The 22014-nt window shown below is 42.8% G+C and overlaps 2 protein-coding genes across 3 annotated transcripts in view; one reads left to right on the forward strand and one right to left on the reverse strand.

Moving 5' to 3' along the window:
* Nucleotides 1-31: 31 nt before the first annotated feature.
* Nucleotides 32-17487, reverse strand: oxa1l (OXA1L mitochondrial inner membrane protein). 2 transcript variants are annotated; one of them, XM_015946824.3, is made up of 12 exons: nt 17374-17487; nt 11026-11155; nt 9750-9875; nt 9232-9363; nt 8909-9155; nt 8682-8825; nt 8524-8609; nt 8194-8358; nt 7774-7878; nt 7525-7687; nt 7359-7439; nt 32-258 (listed from the first exon to the last, which is right to left on the reverse strand). In XM_015946824.3, exons 2-12 carry the CDS (start codon nt 11134-11136, stop codon nt 137-139), a joined length of 1482 nt encoding a protein of 493 aa, XP_015802310.3. In that variant the 5' UTR covers nt 11137-11155; nt 17374-17487; the 3' UTR covers nt 32-136. The 2 variants fall into 2 exon arrangements, with proteins under 2 accessions (XP_015802310.3, XP_054603709.1); XM_054747734.2 differs by lacking the exon at nt 17374-17487 and having other exon boundaries at nt 10932-11075.
* A 2934-nt stretch (nt 17488-20421) lies between these two features.
* LOC129165189 (putative uncharacterized transposon-derived protein F52C9.6) overlaps nt 20422-22014 on the forward strand; it is a 3088-nt gene continuing 1495 nt past the window's right edge. The window contains exons 1-2 of the mRNA XM_054747739.2: nt 20422-20756; nt 21911-21968. The gene's annotated coding sequence lies outside the window, so the exon portion shown is untranslated. The remainder of the gene's footprint in view (nt 20757-21910; nt 21969-22014) is intronic.

Raw genomic sequence — 22014 nt, forward strand, 5'->3', positions numbered from 1 at the left:
TTGTATTTTCCAATAACAACAACCACAAAGCTCGTAGGGCAGAGTTTATGTTAGAATTAGAACAACACAATCACAGCTTTGCTTCACCCGTAAATATGTACACGACTGTGACTGTGGAGCTAAAAGCTGCGAGGACTCAGCCAATCGTTTCCTTCCACGGCTTCACCTTCACCTCGGCTTCCTTCTGTTTAGCCGACGCTGTGGACATCTGGGGCGACTGCTGCAATGGATTGTGGGTAAATGTCTGCCTGAGTGGACCTATTAGACGAAAGAGAAAAAAATAAGACAATAAAAGTAAATCGCTTGATAGAAACCAGGCATTAATAGTCTGGCACTTGAAAAATAAAAACGTTAGTAATAACGGTATTTGTAGGTTTAAGGGAGCCAAATTGAAGACTTTTTAAGTCCTTTTTTAAGGCCACTTTGACTTTAAGTTATTTTAAAAATGAAATTTAAGCTATAACTTCCAGCTATTGCCTGGAACCGGTGCTAACCACGTCGCAAACGTGGGATTAGCCATCCAGTTATCATACCATACCACAGTTTATTTACATAGCACGTTTAAAACGCAGCGTGGGAGCTGCCCAAAGTGCTGCACAGGCTAAAACAAAACACGACCATTCTAAGGAACTAAAACAGGATAAAAATACCAGTCAAAGCAGATAAATACTAAGAACACATTAAAACACTAAAACGAGTCACTGTCTAAAAGCCACATCGTAAAAGTGGGTCTTTAAACGAGATTTAAAAACCGCCAGTGATGGAGCCTGCCGAACTCCAACGGGCAACGAGTTCCACAGCTTTGGGGCAGCATGCACAAATGCTCGTTCACCCCGCGATTTGTATCGTGTCCGCGGCGTACACAGCAGCAAAAGGTCAGCCGACCTCAACGTGCGCGTGGGTACACATGGAGTGAGCAGGTCAGAGAGATAGGGAGGTGCCAGGTCGTTGAGCGCTTTAAATACAAAAGTCAATAACAAACTGCACTCTGAAAATGACAGGGAGCCAGTGAAGATGTTCCAGGACGGGGGTAATATGGCTACGTTGGTGTGTACTCGTCAAGAACCTGGCAGCAGCGTCCTGGACGACCTGCAGCCGATTCAGGGCAGCGACCGGAACACAAACGAGTAGGGTGTATGCGTAGTCCAGGCGAGAGGTAATGAAGGCATGGATGACGGACTCCAAATACCTCCGTTTCAGGATTCGTCTGAGGCGAGTCAGGCGGCGAAGCTGATAAAAGCCGGACCTCACTACGGAGTTTATCTGTGGGGCCATTGTGAGTCCAGCATCCAGCTTGACCCCGAGACTTGACACACACTGTTTGGGGTCGAGGGTTAAAAGGTCACAAACAGGGTGAGAGCCACGGTGGTTGCGGGGGTCAAGAACAGTAAACTCAGACTTCTTTTCATTAAACTTGCACTTCCCCATGGCGCAAGCTCCCACTAGCTTAACCAAATAGCCCCTTTCACAACCAACTGGATGTGTACGGTTCCGCTTACGCCAACATCGTACACAAAAAATGCGGAACACTAACTAGAAACTCACGAAAATTTTATAGAAATAAAAGAATCTTGTTTATTGGGTCTTTGATAATTTAAGACCTCTGGGAACTGTATTTAAGGATTATTTGTAATTTTTAAGGCCTTAAATTTGGAAAAGCTAATTTAAGACTTTTTAAGACTTTTTAAGGACCCGCAGACACCCTAAATAAGCAAAGAAATTGTTTTTAGACTTGAAACTGAATTATGAGTGAGTTTTGTTATATTATTTTGTCCTTTTTAAGTGCAGCTCTGACCTATTTGTAATAATTATGGGCAGATTTTCCATCGGCGATCTTGTTAAAAGGTTATTTAGACCATGTAGAACTCGTTCTGACCCCAAATCTGAGAATTAATTATGCAAATGAATGAAAAATACCTAAATAATCCTGATTCTATTGCAATAGAACAATGAAATCCACACCAACGTCATCTCTAAAAAGTCTCCTAAACACTAAAGAGGTTTTAAAACAATAACTCTTTTCCGTCCATTATCTATACCCTGTCATTTAAATTCATGGCTTTTTATTAATTAAACAACATGTGATGGATTCACTTCCTCTCAGACCATAAACACAACACCAGCTGATCAAAGTGACTCCAGCTTTGACTCATGACGAGGTGTTCAGAGTTTATTCAGGTCACTAGACGTGTGATGAAGTAATGGTTGGGTTTGTTCCTCTGATCAAATAAGACAAAATAAAGTAAAATTTAAAAATAAAACACATAAACTTTAAAAAAACTCACACTGGTGGAGTTGATAAACCACCTGGTTTTTTAGTCATTAGAGGAGAACTAATTATGACCCATTAGGCTTTCTTAACTGAACTTGAAGCAGATACATCTAGAAAAATATGATTCAATTCAGTTTATTTATAAAGCGCCAAATCACGACAAGAGTTGTCTCAAGGCACTTCACATGGTAAACGTTCCAATACAGGTTCAGGGGCCTCATTTATCAGGCTTGCTTACGCACAAAACGGGGTCGGAAAACTGCGTAAGCAACTTTCCACGCAAACTTCGGGATTTATGAAAGAAAACTTAGCAGAAAAATGTGTGCAACTTTAAGTTGACTAAGGACCTGGCTTACACACATATTGGACATGGAGAGCACCCGCAGTACTGCTGCTGAGAAGATACAATTATGAAATCCTGCAGCTTTATCACTTGTACTGCTTCGTTTTCACACAGAACAAGACCTCCCACATGCGCGCGTACACACACACGTGTGCGCGCACACACACACAGCCTGAAGCGCAGAATACGGAATGCAGAATATCAGCTGGGAGACAGATTGAGACAGAATGTCATGCATCTCTGACAGTGTGTGTGTGTGTCCCGTCACTGTGACCTGATTGATTATGCGCCCTGGCTACTTGGACAAGGGAGATCTCCGTTTGGGTGACTGTTTAGTGCACGTGACTTTCACCCGGGAGTCTGGGGATCGATTCCTGTTTGGATCATTTTTTTACATCCGCCACAGATCTCTCTGAAGAATTCACAACATTGACGGCTTCAGCAACGCTGTGCCACTCCGTGGATTTTCTCTTATTTGTTTTGCAAAAGTACTTCCTTTCATTTCTCCACCTCACCCACAGGTACCTGAATTTCTGCTTCTGTGAAATTGCGCTTCCTTGATCTGCCTTGATCTACGGTCGCCATGTCATTGGCGGAGCGCTGCCACAGCCGCTCATGTATATGCATGAGATCCACAAGGCACTTTACACTGACTATTTATGGCAGTAAGTGGGCGTGGTGAGGGCAGGATGTGACTAAAATGCAGTTGAGAAACTTTCTAGATAGTCTCTGATTTATGAAGCGGAGACTGCGTGCATCTGTGCGTACTCCATGTTTGATAGATCACAAACCTGCTTGGCGTAAGTAATTTTTTATGCTTTGCTTAAGTATGGTTTTAATAAGGATTCTACGCAATGTTTGATAAATGAGACCCCTGGTCATTAAGCCTATCAGTAAAATGTTTCCTACATAAGGCACTCGAGTCACTGACTAGTGTCAGAGCCACAGCAATTCTCATACTAAGCAAGCATATAGCGACAGTGGAGAGGAAAACTCCCTTTTAACAGGAAGAAACCTCCAGAGGACCCTGGCTCAGTATATGCAGCCATCCATCACGACTCACAACCTACGATCATCACACGATGATAGACAGGACCGTAAATAGAAAGAGATGCTTTCAAAATTAGACTTTGAGCAACTTTTTTAATACCTTTTTGAATTAACAGAATCCAGTTAAGTGTACATACAGATGGCAGTTAGGTCCAAAAAGCCGCAATAAAAAAAGCAAACTAAGACTAATTTTAAGCATAATAATCAAGTTTTTACTTCTGTTTACTATTGCTAATGAATTTTTACAACTGGTCAAATTAACAGCTTAAACTCCCAGTTCAGATGCAATGTGGCAAAATGGCCACAAGAGGGAGCACCTCACCACGCAACTTCTCACCATTTTTGTAGTTTTTCTTACTTTTCTTTAAGTCAATGAACTAAAACCTACTGATTGTGTGAAATAGTGTTCTCAATTATTAATTATGTTCTAAAATGTTTAAACTCCCTCCTAAATAAGAGTTTTTGTTAAAACTGTAATCATCTCTCCTCTTTTCAAGTTGTTAAACTTCTGAGAATAATTTTCAGCTACATTTTTCTGGCTCAAAACCCATCTACTGCAGGGATTCCCAAAGTGTGGTGCGCGCACCCCTGGAGGTGTGGTGCGCGAGCTGCCGCTAGGGGGTGCTCGAGGTGAAAAGTGAAATGGCTGCGGAGCTCAGAGAAGTCTGTCAAAAGTCACCATTAGCGTAGCCAGAAACTCATTTGTGGCTGGGCCTAAGAAAATGTAAGTGGGCCCAATAAACGTAATTGAAAACAAGTATATTTTGCTTGTGTGTGTGTGTCCTCCGCACATGCCCTAGCTCAGGGGTCGGCAATCCGCGGCTCTGGAGCCGCATGCGGCTCTTCCATCCATCTGATGCGGCTCTCTGTGCTTGTAAAATAATGAATGGATATTTAAATAAAATGCTTTATATTTTACTGCATTAATTTTACATCTGTAAGCTAATTCTAAATGTAAAGATTGTCTGCGTAAACCTGAACAGGTCCAACCCGGTCTACTGTGTGACCGGGTTGACGCGTCACGCTTGTGCGTAATCATATAGGCGCTTTCTGAGCTGAAGACGATGTGAGATTCTGGGACTCTCCTCAGACGCCACATTGGAGACAGGAACAAGCACAATTCAGCCAAAGTTTCATCATCAGGGAACATTTTCTAAGTGACAATTCTCTCTGAGAGACCGGGTTTGGAAAACTCTCGCTTCAGTGGAAGGAATCTTCCCGCATGCGCTCTGGTTCTGCAACGCGCTCCAAGCCCCTCTCCACATCTTCAGCTCGCTGTGTACCTTATGTACGCGCTGACAGTGAGCTGCGCTGAGCAGTGTCCAGCTCAGATGTTCAGAAGGAAATCTTTTCTTGGGTGATTGAATTACATCTGTGATTTGCGTGGACCAGCTCTATACCCTTGCAAGGGTGATGGAGGGGGCATGGGAGTTTGCCCAACCAATCCACATGTGCTTTGTGGATTTGGAGAAGGCTTATGACCGTGTCCCCAGGGGCACCCTGTGGGGGACGCTCCAGGATTATGGGGTGGGTGGCTTTCTGTTAAGGGCCATTCAGTCCCTTTACCAGAAGAGCGTGAGTTTGGTCCGCATAGCCGGTAGTAAGTCGGACCTGTTCCCAGTGAGGGTTGGACTCCGCCAGGGCTGCCCTTTGTCACCGGTTCTGTTCATCACTTTTATGGACAGAATTTCTAGACGCAGCCGTGGTGTGGAGTGTGTCGAGTTTGGTAGCAGGAGAATCTCGTCTCTGCTTTTTGCGGATGATGTGGTCCTCCTAGCTTCATCCAGCTCTGACCTTCAGCTCTTGCTGGGTAGGTTCGCGGCCGAATGTGAAGCGGCTGGGATGAGGATCAGCACCTCCAAATCTGAGACCATGGTTCTCGACCGGAAAAGGGTGGCTTGCCACCTCCGGGTCGGGGGAGAGGTCCTACCTCAAGTGAAGGAGTTTAAGTATCTCGGGGTCTTGTTCACGAGTGAGGGTAGGAGGGATCAGGAGATCGACAGGCGGATTGGTTCGGCGTCTGCAGTGATGCGGACACTGAGCCGATCTGTCGTGGGGAAGAGGGAGCTGAGCCAGAAAGCCAGGCTCTCGATTTACCGGTCGATCTACGTCCCAATCCTCACCTATGGTCATGAGCTTTGGGTAATGACCGAAAGAACGAGATCGCGGACACAAGCGGCCGAAATGAGTTTCCTCCGTAGGGTGGCCGGGCTCAGCCTTAGAGATAGGGTGAGGAGCTCGGACATTCGGGAGGGACTCGGAGTAGAACCGCTGCTCCTCCGGATCGAAAGGAGCCAGTTGAGGTGGTTTGGGCATCTGGTCAGGATGCCTCCTGGACGCCTCCCCGGGGAGGTGTTTCGGGCATGTCCTGCCGGCAGAAGGCCCCCGGGTCGACCCAGGACACGTTGGAGAGGTTACATCTCCAATCTGGTCCGGGAACGCCTTGGGGTCCTGCCGGAGGAGCTGGTGGACAAGGCCGGGGAGAGGACGGCCTGGAGCTCCCTAATTGGTATGCTGCCCCCGCGACCCGGACCCGGATAAGCGGAGGAAGACGAAGACGAAGATGAAGAAGATTTGCGAAACGAATAAAGTGTCAGTTCGTCTGCATGAGTCGGGGTAATTCTTTCTATTCTTTCTCCGTCAAAATAAACGGCCAAATACGGGAACTATCCGGTCAGCACAAGCCCTGCTTTTAACTGTTCTGTTTTCTTGTGAACATTGTTGCAAATTTAACTTGATTACCACCAGAGCCAGGCGCACTGTAAATGAGGGAAAACAAAATGATCGGATCCTTTTCTGACCTTCCCCACCTACAAAGTATAATTACAACAATCAAACGTGACAGAGCCTGGATTATGTATTCTGAACAGTCTAAACATGTTTTAAAAAGAAACGTATGACAAAAGTGGCACCTGCTCAGTAAAACAACCAGCAGGGTGAAAAATATCAAAATATTGTAGGCAGAGACGGGCTACAACTTCTGGATCCATTTTATATAAATCGTTTTATTGATTATCTTTTTATGAAAGATAGCTTTGACGTACACGAGCGACCGGTACCGGCTGCTGTCACCTGATGTGAGCAGCGCTCTGCTGTCTGAGGGTAGGCCCCGCCCACAACGCCGCGGCTGCTGTGGCTCCCAGTGTTTTCTTTACTGTGGGAAACGGGTAATAATGGCTCTTTGATGGGAACAGGTTGTTGACTCCTGGTTTAGCGTGATGTATGTATATATATATGTATATATATATATATATATATATATGTATATATATATATATATAACCACTGGTCTACTGTCCTGTTTCAGTCTCATATAATATATATATATATATATATATATATATATATATATATATACATATATATATATATATATACATATATATATATATATATATATATATATATATATATATATATATATATATATATATATATATATATATATATATATATATATATATATATATATATATATATACACATAGCCATGCCCTGATGTGGGGCTGGGGGGTGCGTCAACGTGATCGGGACATAGAAGGGGGTGCGCGGCTAAATAAGTTTGGGAACCACTGCTCTACTGTCCTGTTTCAGTCTCATTTAAAACTATTTTCTCAGTACCGGTCAGAAAAAGCGTAGTTAAAATTGTACATATATGTCGATGATTAAAACACAAACATTGACCTGACTGACCTTTAGCAGCGAGGTCCAGGTGGTTCTTTATTCTCTTCTCTCTCTCTTGCAGCTGTTGAGCCAGCTGGGCGTTCTTCCACCCTTAAAACCAGTTACAACACAAATGAGGTTCGACATTTTCAGAGGTTTTCCAGCGAATAAACCATTCCACTTCTGCTCTGCACACCTTTCCTCATGCTTTCGATCACTCCGTCAGTCTTTGGCATTGCCGACTCCGGGTGTTTGATCCTCTCTGGGATCTTCAGCTTCTGTCTGACAGCAGGATGTCTGAGCAGAGCCACTTGGCACAGAGAGAAGCAGTTGGAGGTTAACCAGTAGGTAAAAACTGCCTGAGAAAAGAAAGATATTAACAGAACCCATGAGAATCAGAGGTGTACGAGCTGGACCCGGGGCGGAGGCAGCTGGAGACACCGACCGTGGGGAAGTTGACGGTTAGAGGGAAGATGACAAAAGGCATGATCCTGAACACGGTCTTCATGGTTCGCAGGTTTGGGTTATCAACGCCAGACTCTGCACCGAGCTGGGGGGGGAATACATTTTTTTTAAATAATTGAATAACTGATAATACAAATACTTAAATCACTAATAAACCTGATCTTTAAAGCACAAAGTTTACCAGCAGAAGCTTAGTTTACATGTTAAGGAGCCTGCAGCACAGATTTATGTCAGCAGGTGGCAGACTTGAGCTATATAGAGTCGATTAGAGCTTGTGCTTTTATCAGAACAAATATGGAGTACCATGCAGCTACAAGTTTTCTGGATGAAAGAAACGTTGATTAAATCAGCTAATTAAACTACTAAACTAAATCTGCTGAGTGAAGAGGCGCCGCGTCACCTCCAGAATGAAGAACATGGTTCCCGTGGTAGCCAGAGGAAGGATGTAGAATGGATCTGCAGCTGTTAGGTCCATAAACCACAGAGCTCCTCCAGTCTGCAGGCTGGGAACCGGCAGGTACGCCATCTTTCTCAGAGCCACGAAGAAGGAGAGGAAGACTGGTGTCTGAGGAGCAAAATTACATGTGATGAGCAGAACAGAAGGATAAAAAGCACCAGCAGATGACCATCTAAGCCTCTAGTGAAGGTATTTAGGAAAATGACTGAGGTTTAAATAAAAATCCTGCTGGTTTTTAAGAATATTTTGTAGAGTATGAACTTGTAGACGGACCTGCACCATAGGGACCAGGAAGCCCCGGATAGGATTGACGTCGTGCTTCTTCTGGAACAGGTTCAGATCAGAGTACGCTTTAGCAACTACAGGAGAAAGCTCAGGATGAGCGGAGCAGCAAAAAGGAGAACGTGACACACAGACGAGTTTAAACTCACATTCATATTTGTTCCCACTCAGTTTGGCCTCGTTCATCTTGGTGGTGAGCTTCGTGATCTCCGGCATGACGTTGTTGAGTTTGGCTGCCTCTCTCTGACCCTTCACCATGACGGGAAACACGGCCAAACGGGCCAGAATCGTCCCTGTACCGGCAGGAGACGCAGATTCAAATGTCTGAGATGAAAAATGAGCTGCAACGCAAAATTACATCTGTACTTGTGTTGACCTGCTACAATAGCCCCCCACCAGGGCAGACCCAGATCCAGGTGGAAGAAGTCTAGCAGGTTCTGGACCAGACCCACTGGTGTGTGGGCGCCCAGTCCCAGGTCCACCAGTCTGGCGTCTGCAGCCACGCTCTGCAGGATATCAGCTGCAGCCGGAGCAGCTTCAGCTGCCTGCTCTACGAGCGGCTGAGTCAGAGGAGACGAGAGGTCTGGCGATGACGTCACCATGGAAACTGCTTCAGGGGGCGTCTAGAAACATTAATGATAAAAGCTGAGTTCATGAAGGCCGAAGGGGATCTTCTTTTAAATATGTCGTCTCGGTTACCGGTTCAGAGACAGACTGTGTGATGACGGGACTCGGGTCAACAGGGGGGGACACGGAGGACGACTCGAGGACAGGAGGGCTGCTGGGGGCTTCTGCTGCAGGAGCTGCTATTGATGCTTCATCTGGAGGGATCTGGAATTAACAGGACTGATTCAGCTCATCAGTGACTTGTTTACTGGTTTGAAACAGAACCACTAAAGCTAGGAAATCTAATTTAAGAAGAAACTTCTTAAGTAAAAAGTGAAAACCTGGTTGATTTTTCTGAATCACCGCCATTGCCCCTCAGAAGTCAGTGATTAGTTATTATTGAGCTTATGGAGGAGAGCAGAGTAAAAGATATGAGCTATTAGATGAGAATCAAAAAAATTCTCAAGATAAATTGTAAACTTTAAAGATTATTTTGTGTAAAAAACTAAAAGCAGCTTAAATTAGATTTGTAGTTGCAAATTTTCACATTATTTTAAAATTTAAACGAAGAAAACTAAAACTTTTGTAATTCCTGAAACCTCACGACCCACCTGCAAGCTGCTGTGTCTGACGGCTGCAGCGTTCATCCACACGATCTTCCCGTGGTGTCTGCGGCTCAGCTGGGTCCTGCTGGACCCAAACAGCGTGTGAAGATGAGACCTCTGCAGCAGCAGCACCTGCATACATGCAAAAACAGTTAATAATCAGCATATTTTCTCCAATAATATGAAAAATAAACAAATGTTTGCATGAGACCATGAAGTGGAAAAAAAAATTAATTAATTAAATGACAACCGACAGTTAGCCATAACTTTTAAATTTTGCAGGTTAGGCCAAACGATCACCAGAACTGTTTCCACTTTTGTTCCACCTAATCGATAAAAAAATTACAAACATATAAATTTTAGCTATTGTGATAAGCTGCATTACAAAGACAGTGGCTCCATTGCACTAATCCATGCGGTAGCTGCATAATGATTATATTAAATTTGCCCTTAAATTTATATTTTATCAAGGTACTGACAGAATCAACCAATTCAATAAAAATATATCCTGAAACAATTCCCTGTCCCCTTATAAAGTCACAATTAGTTCCGTTTCTGTCTTAAAATGACAATCAAAGCAAAACACCTTATGCACCAATGCAGGAGAAGGATGTAATGACTGACATTTTGTTTTAACATAAATGTTAATGTTTGATTCATCTTTCCTACATGTTAGCTGGTTTATTTAAACCATGTGCTACTACATTAGTCCAGATCAGAAACAACTAAATGTTAATTTCACAAATAGAAAAAAAATCTGTGTGTTTGCGCTTTTAGAACAGAATAGTCCAGCCTGGTCTTCGTAGGCTACCGTACTGTTTCCTCTTCCAACACACCTAATTCATTGATTAAAATCACTTATTCAGCACGTCATTAGCTTACACAGAAGCCTGTTAACCTAACCGTGTGTAGAACCTGAGAACTCTCTAAAATAGGCAGGATGGAGACCCTCGAAGGCCAATATCGTTTTAGGACAAATATTACCTAACCCAAGAACCACACTATTATAAAATACCCCTCAAAACTAAAATTAACCCAAGAAAATTACTTAAAAACTTTCACAAAATATTCCCTAAAATATTTAGCTGATTTCCTGCTTATTTGTTAGTTTTATTCAGGAACCTGAAGTCTTATTTTTCCTCAAAGTGAATGTCAAAGTCAGTCTCGTTAGACAGCGAGGATACTAACCGGCTAGCACGCTAGCTGCCGAAAGCCGGTGTTTACGTCTGAGTTTTAGATACAGAAACAAAGTAACACGAGTGTACCGGTACACCTAGCACACCTGGTTCCGAATGTTGGAAATTGGAAAGCTGCCCCGGCTCACTTTCCCAGTCTGTCTCAGAAAACATCTTGCTAAACAGCTTGGTGTCACCCCTCTCCCGATGGCAGCCATGTTGGAAAGGAGAAGGAAGCTACGGAAAAGGCAAAGGGACAGAATACTCAATAATGAACGTAAAGCGTTTTTATTTAACTTTATTTAATGACAAAATAAAACTATTATCTAAATTCGATCATTATCAACTGGTAAATAATAATATGCTTACCTTATATGCTATTAAGACATACTGCTATACATTTTAACATATAATCTGATTCTACATCTAATTTAAAGCTGCAACGGCAAATTTGAAAAAATAAAAAATAAATTTGTTTATTTTTATTTGCCTCTTTTAAATAATATAGCTACAAATATATTGTGGAGTAAAAAAATAAAGTGGCTCTATTGCATTTTTCTAATCTATGCCAATAACACGTTTTGGGCTGTAAGCAATCCGGTTGTTGGTCTCTCGCCAAACCTCCTCACTTCCATGAGTTCTCCATTTATTACAGACTCACGTATTTAACAGCAGAACACTACTGGTGTGAGAGGTTTGTGTCTCTATAATATCAGAGAAGGAGAAACAGTCGTCTGCTACCACTTCAACTTTACAACAAACTGCATGAGTCCCAAAAAGGAAAACCCCATTTGAAGTCACAAAAAACAAAATATGTTTGGACCTAGTTTCTCATGTTTTCTTTTAAGGACATAAAACCAGAACAAGATAGATATATGTATACATCAGCCAGTTTATTGTATTTAAACCCATTTGTAATAAACTCAGTCAGTTATTTAAATAATTAGTTCTGTTTTTTTAGCTCTTTGACTGAGATTAAACTCAACTTCAGATTTGCCCGCCCTGTTTGGATTTTTGCATTTGTTCAATTAAACTTTATATTTTCATAATCAGACATTAATTATTAAACCACTGAAGTGGATCTAGTTCACATCTACAGATGTTCCAGATGCAGGTTCAGGTCCAACAGTGGTTATTGTAGCAAGCAAATAGTTCTGGGACAGTCCGCTTATAACCGTAATAGCTGAGAGTAAATATCCTTTTCTGTCCAGTAGATTTTGATTATTTTTCTAGTTTCACTTGTTTCTTCAGTGAAAATAATAAAAATTTAAAATGCATGCACTGACTTTTAATCATGTGAGTGACTTCTCTTTTCATGTACATGAGAAGCATTTCTGATTTCATGAAAAAAAATTAACTCTTAATTGCTCTTGTGGTTTATTTTGTTTTATTATTATTATTAAATATAGGTGACTTAATTACTAATTGCTTCACTCACTGTCCATGTGAAACTACAAAACGTCCCCATTCTGAAGAAAAAGTTAAGACAAACATTTGAAAAACCTACAGAGATTCTGATGTTGTGATTCGCATAATTTGTGCAAGTAATTAGAAAAAAGTGCAAAATGCCACAACTCAGAATTTGTATTTATATTTGTATTTATTTTTCCATCATAACAATACATATAAAACACATAAAAAGGAAAATAATTATCTAATAAAGATCATAATAATAATTATCCCAAGTACAAATTCCTCTTGTAAATTAAACAGTTTCTTTGGATATAATTCATGAACGAAAAGGTACAGGCTGAAGTTAAACTTATTTAAGCCTACCCATTAATTCACTACAAAATCCATTAATTCAATACAAAAATCAACAGTGTCATAAATATCAAAAGTAAATAAACATGTAAACAATACAGTTATTACATGCATCATCCTAATTTCAACAAAATCAATCAAGAGGTATAAACGTGTGACAAAACTAATTTTGGTGTACTTGGTAATTACGTACAGCATTATTTTTAAAGCTCTTTTTGAATATTTTTAACGAGCATGAATTTTTTAATCTATCCTCGAGGCTTTTCCATAAACTCATTCCTCTTACTGAGATACATCTTTTTTTTTTTTTTATTGATTCTAATATTCTTTGTTTTGACAATCCCAGTTCCTCTTAGGCCCTGTCCACACGTAGACAGGGATCTGCCAAAACGTAGATATTTTTCTACGTTTTGGCCTGTCATCCACACGAAAACGGAGTTTTTTCACACGAAAATGGATCTTTTTAAAAACTCCGGCCAAAGTGAAAATCTGTGTTTTCTCCGTTTTGGGTGTCTGCGTGTGGACAGACAAAACCGGAGTTTTAAGGTCCGCAACGTCACTTTCCGCGACAAAAAATGCTAACATCACGTGTGCGACCTGTGTTTACACTAGCCGACAGCTTGGATGCCCTCAATTTATCAAATGTCCAAGCACTCTTTGCTTGTTTGTTTTTGCAAGCAAAATTACTGCTCCTTGCGGAAGACCACAGGAAGAAGAAAAGTTACGCTGACTGAATACAATTTGGGGGAAATACTGCCGCCTACAGGTCTGGCATGTCCTTAACAACGTATTTATCCGGGTACGTGTGGACAGAGTTTGTTTTTTAAATGAGGTGGTGTGGATGAAAGTTTTTGGAGGGGCGGATATTCATTTAAAAGAAAAAACGGCTACGTGTGGACTAGGCCTTAGATTATATCCTCCTTCCCTTTGTTCAAACATTCTTTGGAGATAAGGTGGAAGATGAGCCTGATATGCCTGATATACCACAGCCAGTGTCTCACACCCTGTCTTGTCTCCCCATTCTGTTCTGTCATGTGTCTTTGTTAATTGCTCCCACCTGCCTCTCGTTGTCCAATCACCCAAGCTCCCAGCCCTCATGTATTTAAACGCCTTCAGTTCTGTGTCTCTTGTTGGTTCATTGTTTCAGTAGTCCAGCGTGTTGTTATTATTAAAACCTTTTGTAAACCCTTCCTGCCTGCCTGCCTTTGCACCCGCATATGGATCCTCACCTCTGCATTCACTCACCAGCACGCCTGTGACAGAATGAACCAACCCACAGAAGGATCCTGCGGGAAGGTTATCCCTTGGGAGTACCTGCTTCAGTTTCTCGCAGCGAACCACCAGCCGGCTCCTCTTCCTCCGGCATCGCCTCCTCGTGGACGCCGCCGCCGAGCCCGGGCCTCGGCGATCCTCTCCACCCTCCCGGAGCCGGATGGAGAGTTGGACGGGGAGGCGCAGATGGACCGCTCCTGCTGTGTGGGCACTAGACTGGCTGTGTGCTCCCCCGGAGTTGGCCCACGGCGTTGGGAAGGATGCCGGGCTCCACCGTCACCCCTTGTCCCAGGACGGAGCAGCGAGCTTGCCGCTACCCCAGCTCGGCGCGCCTGCTTGGACCCGCCCCCAGTCAGACCAGTAGTCCCATCTCCGGTCCAATCAGCTCCTCCGTCATCTGCAGGCGGAGGAACCACGCCTACAGCCCAGCTGACAGAGCTCACCAGCCTCCAGGCGGAGCTTGGCCGGATCCATTAGCTTGTCAGCCTCCAGGAGTTCCAGCTGGACACCCTATCCTCCCCGAATCACCAGGAGAAGGTTTCGGTCTAGTCAGCAGCTCCCTCGTCTCTAGACCAAAGGATCGAGCCCGCAGTCCACTCAGCAGAGCTCGCCGGTCTCCGAGCTGAGCTGACCCAACTCCATCAGAGCCTCAGTCTCCAGGAGCTCCAGCTGGACAATCTATCCTCCCTGCTCTCCCAGTTACCGGTGCCAACAGTTCAGTCAGCTCCAGTCCCAGCGGTGAGCCAAGAGGCTCTTCCCCCGGGCCGACCTGTCCAGGTGTCAGAGCCCAGTCCGGCGGCTTCAGCCAAGGAAGCGGTCCTGTCTGCAGCAGCTCCTCCTCCACTCCAGAAGTCGGCGGTCCAGAAGTCGGCGGTCCAGAAGTCGGCGGTCCAGAAGTCGGCGGTCCAGAAGCCGACGGTCCAGAAGCCGACGCCTCCGGACCAGAAGCCGACGCCTCTGGACCAGAAGTCGTCGCCTCTGGACCAGAAGTCGACACCTCCGGACCAGAAGTCGACGCCTCTGGACCAGAAGTCGACGGAGGTCGACGCCGCCAGCCCTGTGGTCGACGCCTCCGGACCAGAAGTCGATGGAGGTCGACGCCTCCAGCCCTGTGGTCGACGCCTCCAGCCCTGTGGTCGACGCCTCCAGCCCTGTGTTCGATGCCCCTTCCAGTCCTGTGGTCGACGCCCCTTCCAGTCCTGTGGTCGACGCCCCTTCCAGTCTTGAAGTCGACGCCCCTTCCAATCTTGAAGTCGACGCCCCTTCCAGTCCTGAAGTCGACGCCCCTTCCCGTCCTGAAGTCGACGCCCCTTCCCGTCCTGAGGTCGACGTCCCCTCCAGTCCAGAGGTCGACGTCCCCTCCAGTCCAGAGGTCAAGGACGTCTCCTCCGGCATCTCTGCCTCTGGTCGCCGCCGGTCCTGCCCTCGCCAGGCGCGGGCCCTGAAGAGCCCGTCGGCGTCTCCTCCTCTGCCCCAGACGCAGGCCCCCAAGAGCACATAGAAAACTGAGTCCATAAACGACGTAATATATGTGGATACTGGATCTTTTTTCAGGCTTCCCGCAATTTGAATTTTTAGGAAACCCACATCTTGATTCTGGGTTTAAAAATGCATTGTAATTACCGCGTTACTGACAATTGTACCGAGTAAATATTACCATTTTCTTTCCCTGTAATGCCTTACATTACCACATTACAGCAAAAAGCAATGCATTACTGTAATTAATTACTTTTGTACCGCGTTACTCCCAACACTGGTTATAGGAAACTTCTGTTCGTTTTGGCATGTTAAGCACTTTGCTCAGCTTTTGTGCTGTTGTAAAGTGCTATATAAAGTTGACTTGACTTGACTTTTCTGGACTGAGATGTCTGTTTTTCCTGGGATCTGCTTTAGCCACTCCTCCAGTTTGGGGGTTACTGCCTCGATGACCACGAGCATCACCGATGTCTTCACTCTCCAGGCTTTCTAAAGTTCTTCTTTGAGGCCCTGGTACTTCTTTAGTTTCTTGTGTTCCTTTTTCTTGATGTTGCATCACTTGGTATTGCCACAGCAACCACAACAGCTGTCCTCTGTTGTTTGTCCCCCACCATAATGTCCAGTTGTTAAGTGGCAGACTAGTTAAATGAGAATTTCTGCAAAGTTTTTTGATTACGTCGCCATGGTATATCAAAACGCTTAGAAAAGCAAAAGCACACCTCCCACGGCCAAGCCGCTCTTTTTGATGGATAATTTGTGGGGGTGCACGCTATCACTTGAGCCGCTTTGACATCCAGTGAAGAATATTAACTGTAAAAAAATTCCTGAAGGAACTGTGAAAGAGGCCTGCCAGCTGTTACAAGACAGTAGAAAATGCTAACTCAGGTACAAAAATGTTATTTCTAGGGGTGTAACGGTTCGGGGGGGGGGGGGTTGAACTGTTTCGGCTCGGCCTGTTCGGTTTGGTCCACTTGCATAATGTTTCAGTTCATTTTTATTTGCATGATTAACCCTCTGGAGGCAGGCGTTGCAGATTTTTAACAGTTAAAACCTACCTACCTGGTTACTCCACGTACGTACAGTATTTCATGAGCATTTTTTAATTCAGAAGTACCCGAAGGAAGGAAGGAAATCCGACCAAATAACTGCAGTTCCACTGTATTTAGACCCCAACTAAATAATTTAAATGTAAAACGGAAGAATTTAAAAGGAAGATATGTCTCCTTTAAGCTAACTGCTAAGAACATTAGTACTCTGACAGCGCTGAAGCGGTCAGTGAAACAAACTTGCTGCATTCCTTATATTACACCTGCAAACCAAATGAAAGCCTTTTACAAGCCAGAAAGCCTACAACCATTTTATTTCAGGTTAGTTCACCTTTTAGTGATCAGGAGAAGCTTTCATTGACCATCGTCTTGTTTTTGCTCAAGTTGTGCTATTTTATTCATTAGCTCACTAGTTAATGCTAATGTTTATGTTCATGTTTATTTATTTAGCAGACGCTTTTTATCCAAAGCGACTTGCAATTTATAACCTACAGGGCATATTGTGATCTGTGGGGGAAACCGGAGTACCCGGAGGAAACCCACGCATGCACGGGGAGAACACGCAACTCCACGCAGTCGAGCTGAGTTTCGAACCTGCAACCTTCGTGCTGCGAGGCAACAGTGCTAGCCACTGCGCCACCATGAAGCCTCTAATGAGCGATATGTGCTAGGACCTACGCATAACTAACTTTTTATGCCTTTTAAATCCAAATTTCTACTACGTTTGTTTGCTTTTAATAAGGTATAAGCACCACGTTACAACACTAAGCTAACTGCTAAAAATATGTGCCCTCTGAAAGCTATTTGGAGTAAGGACCCGTGAAAACGGGTTTAAACTGTTAACTTGTCTTTTTTTATGGCTGTTTCTAAGCAACTGTTTAATAAAACACTGTATACCTGATAGAAAGTGATCGCTGTAAACTCCAGCATTGTCCGCTTCAGCTCCTGTTTTAAGCCGTAGATTACTGATCCACTTCTGCCGTCTTCTTTCGATCTGCGGGTCCTGTAGCACTAATTATAAACGCAAATATTAAATAAATACAAATATTTAACAAGTAACACCTCTAAACTAAATGGACTACGATAAACTAAAATGAACCAGAACAGAAAAAGCACTGGGAATCTTAATTAAATGTTAAATGGAACATAAAAGCAATTTACCTAGAAACGATTGCGATTCTATGTGGGAACACTTTATAATAATAATAATATAATATATATGTGGGACGGTGGAGAAACGAGGGCCCGGGCGGGATTCAATCCCCAGACTTCCGGGTAAGAGTCACGCGCGGTAACCAGTCAGCCAAGTAGCCAGGGCACCTGATCAATCGGGATACAGTGACAGGATCGTCACCCTGTCACATAAAGAAATCTACAAAGCTATATTATTTACACAAGCACCATTAATGGGGTCTTGTCGCAGTGATCGCCTCAAGATCATTATTAAAAATAAATAAATAACTAAAGAAATATATAATAGGAAGGAGTAGGCAGAAAAGTGCCCCTAGCTCCACCCTCTTTGATTATGTCATAAACAATTAAGTGGCAGACTAGTTAAACAAGAATTTCTGCAAAGTGTTTTGATGATTACGTCGCCATGGTATATCAAAACGCTTAGAAAAGCAAAAGCACACCTCCCATGGCCAAGCCGCTCTTTTTGATGTATAATTTGTGGGGGTGCACGCTATCATTTGAGCTGCTTTCACATACACTGAAGAATATTAACTATAAAAAAATTCCTGAAAGAACTGTGAAAGAGGCCTGCCAGCTGTTACAAGACAGTAGAAAATGCTAACTCAGGTACAAAAATGTCATTTCTAGGGGTGTAACGGTTCGGGGGGGAGTGTTGAACTGTTTCGGCTCGGCCTGTTCAGTTTGGTCCACTTGCATAACGTTTCAGTTCATTTTCTCTGTTAAATAATACACTTTTATTTGCATGATTAACCCTCTGGAGGCAGGCGTTGCAGATTTTTAACAGTTAAAACCTACCTACCTGGTTACTCCACATACGCATTTCATGAGCATTTTTTTAACTCAGAAGTACCCCTGAAGGACTTAGTTGTTCGTCCTTTTATCAAAACTTATTTTGGGCCTGAGAGGGTTAAAGTGCAGCAGATAAAAGTTCAATTTCCACACGGATGCTGTATTGAATGAAGCATGACAGCTGCACGCGCCCAGTCTAAAAGTGTGATCTGTAAATTCTGATCAACGCCTTTCAGAGCTGATCCAACCAGCTGGCTGTTGCTGCTACTGGAGCCTGTAGAGACGCTGAACGGAGCGTCGTGTCACGCCGTCCCTCCCTCCCTCCCTACCTTGTCTCACACTGCAGGCATGCAGCGGCAAGAACGTTTACAAATGCATCTCCTGAACTTTTCCCCTGATGTAAAGTTTTCATTCTGCAACAAAAAAACACGGATTGGAGGAAGCTCGTTATTTAATACGAGTTTCAAAGAAGACACTCTGGGCGGTGTGAGTGAGTTTTTAAGGCGAGAACACGGAGCATCAACAGTCAAACACAACACTAATGTGTATGAGCGTGACACCCATAGCTGCGCACATAACCTGTAAAATAATTAAAGACACCATGATGACACCTGGTTCTGCTCACTATAGGAGCCGCTTAGATGAAATAAATAAATATAATATTAATATACCGAAAGTTAATCGAACCGAGCCCTTCAAAACACTGAACTGAACCGAATACGATTTAAGCGTACCGTTACAGCCCCTCCGTTCATCTGTTTATACTTCCTACATTATATTTAGGGTTGGGTTTGGCATATTTACTCCAACATCCTGTCTCTCTAGCTGTTTTCCCAAAAGGTTGACATTGGTTCTTCACCAGAATATCGTTTCTCGTCTATTTGGGCTTTTGACAGCATCACATGAATCACAGGACACATATGAATGCACAAGTTTTCGACCAAATATTAAACAATCGGGGTCCAAAGTAAGTGATCCAAACCATGCGCCCAATAAAATTATCGCAGTACTGACGTACGAGAAAAAGGCTCTCAAAGCTGTCATCAGACTTGCTTGGAAGTGCTTCATTTTCATAGACCGTGAACGGTGAGTATCTCTTAGGGCGTAAAAAAGGTCCTCAACCATTTTCTGACCAAACGTTTTACATTGAATTTTGACACAGTTTTCCAGCTCTAAAAAATTGAATTTTTCCTTGAGGACATCAACCATCCATTTAATTATATAGTCCATTTTTTCATATTTTGGATAGAAATCATTGAGTAAATTCAGTAGCGCCAGTGTTTCTAAGATGAGACCCTTGATGTATTCAGACATTTCTGAAGTCAGCTTACTGACGTCTTTGATTGCGCCTATTTCTTTCAGTGTTCGGAATACGACCATCATAACAAAAACTGAAGAGTTGTTTTTGTGAGGTTTAAGCAAAAGCTTTATGTACGTATGTTTTACGGAAGTGACTGTGTTTTTAGTCATTCTGATCATCTAAAAAAATCAACGAACTGATGAGGTTTTCCCCTGTTAATCTCTGATAGTCTCTTTTCTCTTCTGTCTGTCAACTGCAAAAATGTCAGTAGCTTTAGTATAAAAAATCCTTTGGTGTTTTTCAAAAATTCTATACTGAGAATTTCAGAATAGAAAAATCTCAGGCTGAGCTAAAAGTATAGTGCTTTTTTCAACAGTTATGCGCTCTGATAGTGTATTCTGTTGTCTGTTTCTTGCTTTAACCAGTAACTGTAGTGTAGTTAGTTTTTTGAAGATATTTCACTCCTGAGATATGTGTGCTGATTAGTTTAACCGTCAGGCTGACTGAGTTGTTTCTCTTTGCTGGCCGCCTTCTAGCTTTAGTGTAAAAACAAATCCTCTTGTTATTCTTGAGAATATTCAACTCCTGAGATAAGAGGGTACTGACCTGTCTCTGTGGAGAGTTCTGATTGTGTCACAAAGGTGACGTCACATTCACTGAACAACCACCCTTTGATAGGTCACGTGGTACACGTAGAACGCGGTACGCGTTTGGAACGTCTGCTGTGATCACGCTGACGTACACGCAAACGTAAACGGAACGTACAAGTGTTAACAACAGGTACTGTACGAGTGAGAGATTCGCGTTAATTCAACCCAGAAACAACGAGTAGGACCTGGCTGCAGACATCAGCTGGTGTGTCGAGAGCAAGATGGCGTGTCATTACTTTTACCGGAAAATCGACGAGCGAAAGACCTCGGCAGGAAGTTGGTCTTTTTTTGGCGGCCGCTAGTTGTTTTTGTTTCAACCATACTCGGCGGGTTTCAATTGAGGAAAGGTAAGGATAAGGATGATAGATAAAGAAAGAAGGATAAGGATGAAATTAACTAATTGTTGCAACCGTTCTTAGTTCTTAAATGTAGGCACTGTAGCGTTTAAAGCTTTACCAGAGAATTATTGCAAAGGCACCGTGTTTCATAGCTAATCGTATCAATATTAACACGCAGTCTTAAAACGAATGCAGGGAGATCACAAGCTAGCTAACACAAAAGCTACATAATAAAGCTATCAGCAATTGTAGCTTAGCTTTAACTTAGCTATTTGATTTTTCTGGTCTCCCTGTTTGTTAAAACAGTTAAAGTAATAATATTAACTTTATATATAATTTAGATATGATATAAAGACCACGATTTCTAATACTGACTTGACTGAAACGTTATTAATACCCTTTTTTAATTAAAAAGCGTAGATTTTCAGAGATTTGTAAGTGGTTTCAATCACTAGTTTTCATACGAGGCTAAAGTTAGCTTCCGATTCAGGAAATGGCTAAAGGTCTAATACACCCAATCTTTCTCTACTCTGACCATTTTTATTCTGCTCTAGCTCAAAACCTACAATACATACACTCTTCAAACCTGTTTTAGATTATTCTGGGCTCGTAGGAATGCATTAAACATAGTTTGTGATTTGTGAAACCTTCCTCTGATTTGTGAAACTTCAAAAAGACAGATTTATGAATTTATTTTTCAGCATCTGGCCCACACTGGAACTGGTCCTGTGCACCCAGAAATAAAATGTATTTTCTGGACAAGCTTAGCTTTCAATATCTCTAAATATTTTTCAGTTATTGTGTGTTGTGTGCTGGGTCATTCAGCTGTGGTTGCACAAATCAGGTGTCCTGCAACAGGTACAATAACTTTGAAATAGTAGCCGCTTCTCTAATTAATGCCGCCCTCCATCTGATTCTGTTTCAGAATAATCCTATCCTTATAAAAAATAGATATTTTTGTCGACTGACTGCTTTGATCGGGTTTGGTTTATATTAATATTACCGGATTTAAGCACATGTAGCTGCAAATCATTCAGGAGTTACAGGCCTTAAAAATAGATCTAAAATGAATATCGGACTTCTTCAAGTGACACAGACAAAACTCCTTACATGTGCTTGTATTCTTCATTTGCTAATAAGATGTATTTTTATCTAAATTACAGGACAATCGAGGCTTTGAAAAATGGAACCCAGGCAGTGATTTCAGATGGTGAAATCAAGGTAATGTTTAATTATAATAAATTAAGACTCTAAAATTGGACATAGG

This window comes from Nothobranchius furzeri, chromosome 2, assembly GCF_043380555.1.
Source record: "Nothobranchius furzeri strain GRZ-AD chromosome 2, NfurGRZ-RIMD1, whole genome shotgun sequence".
NCBI lineage: Eukaryota > Metazoa > Chordata > Actinopteri > Cyprinodontiformes > Nothobranchiidae > Nothobranchius > Nothobranchius furzeri.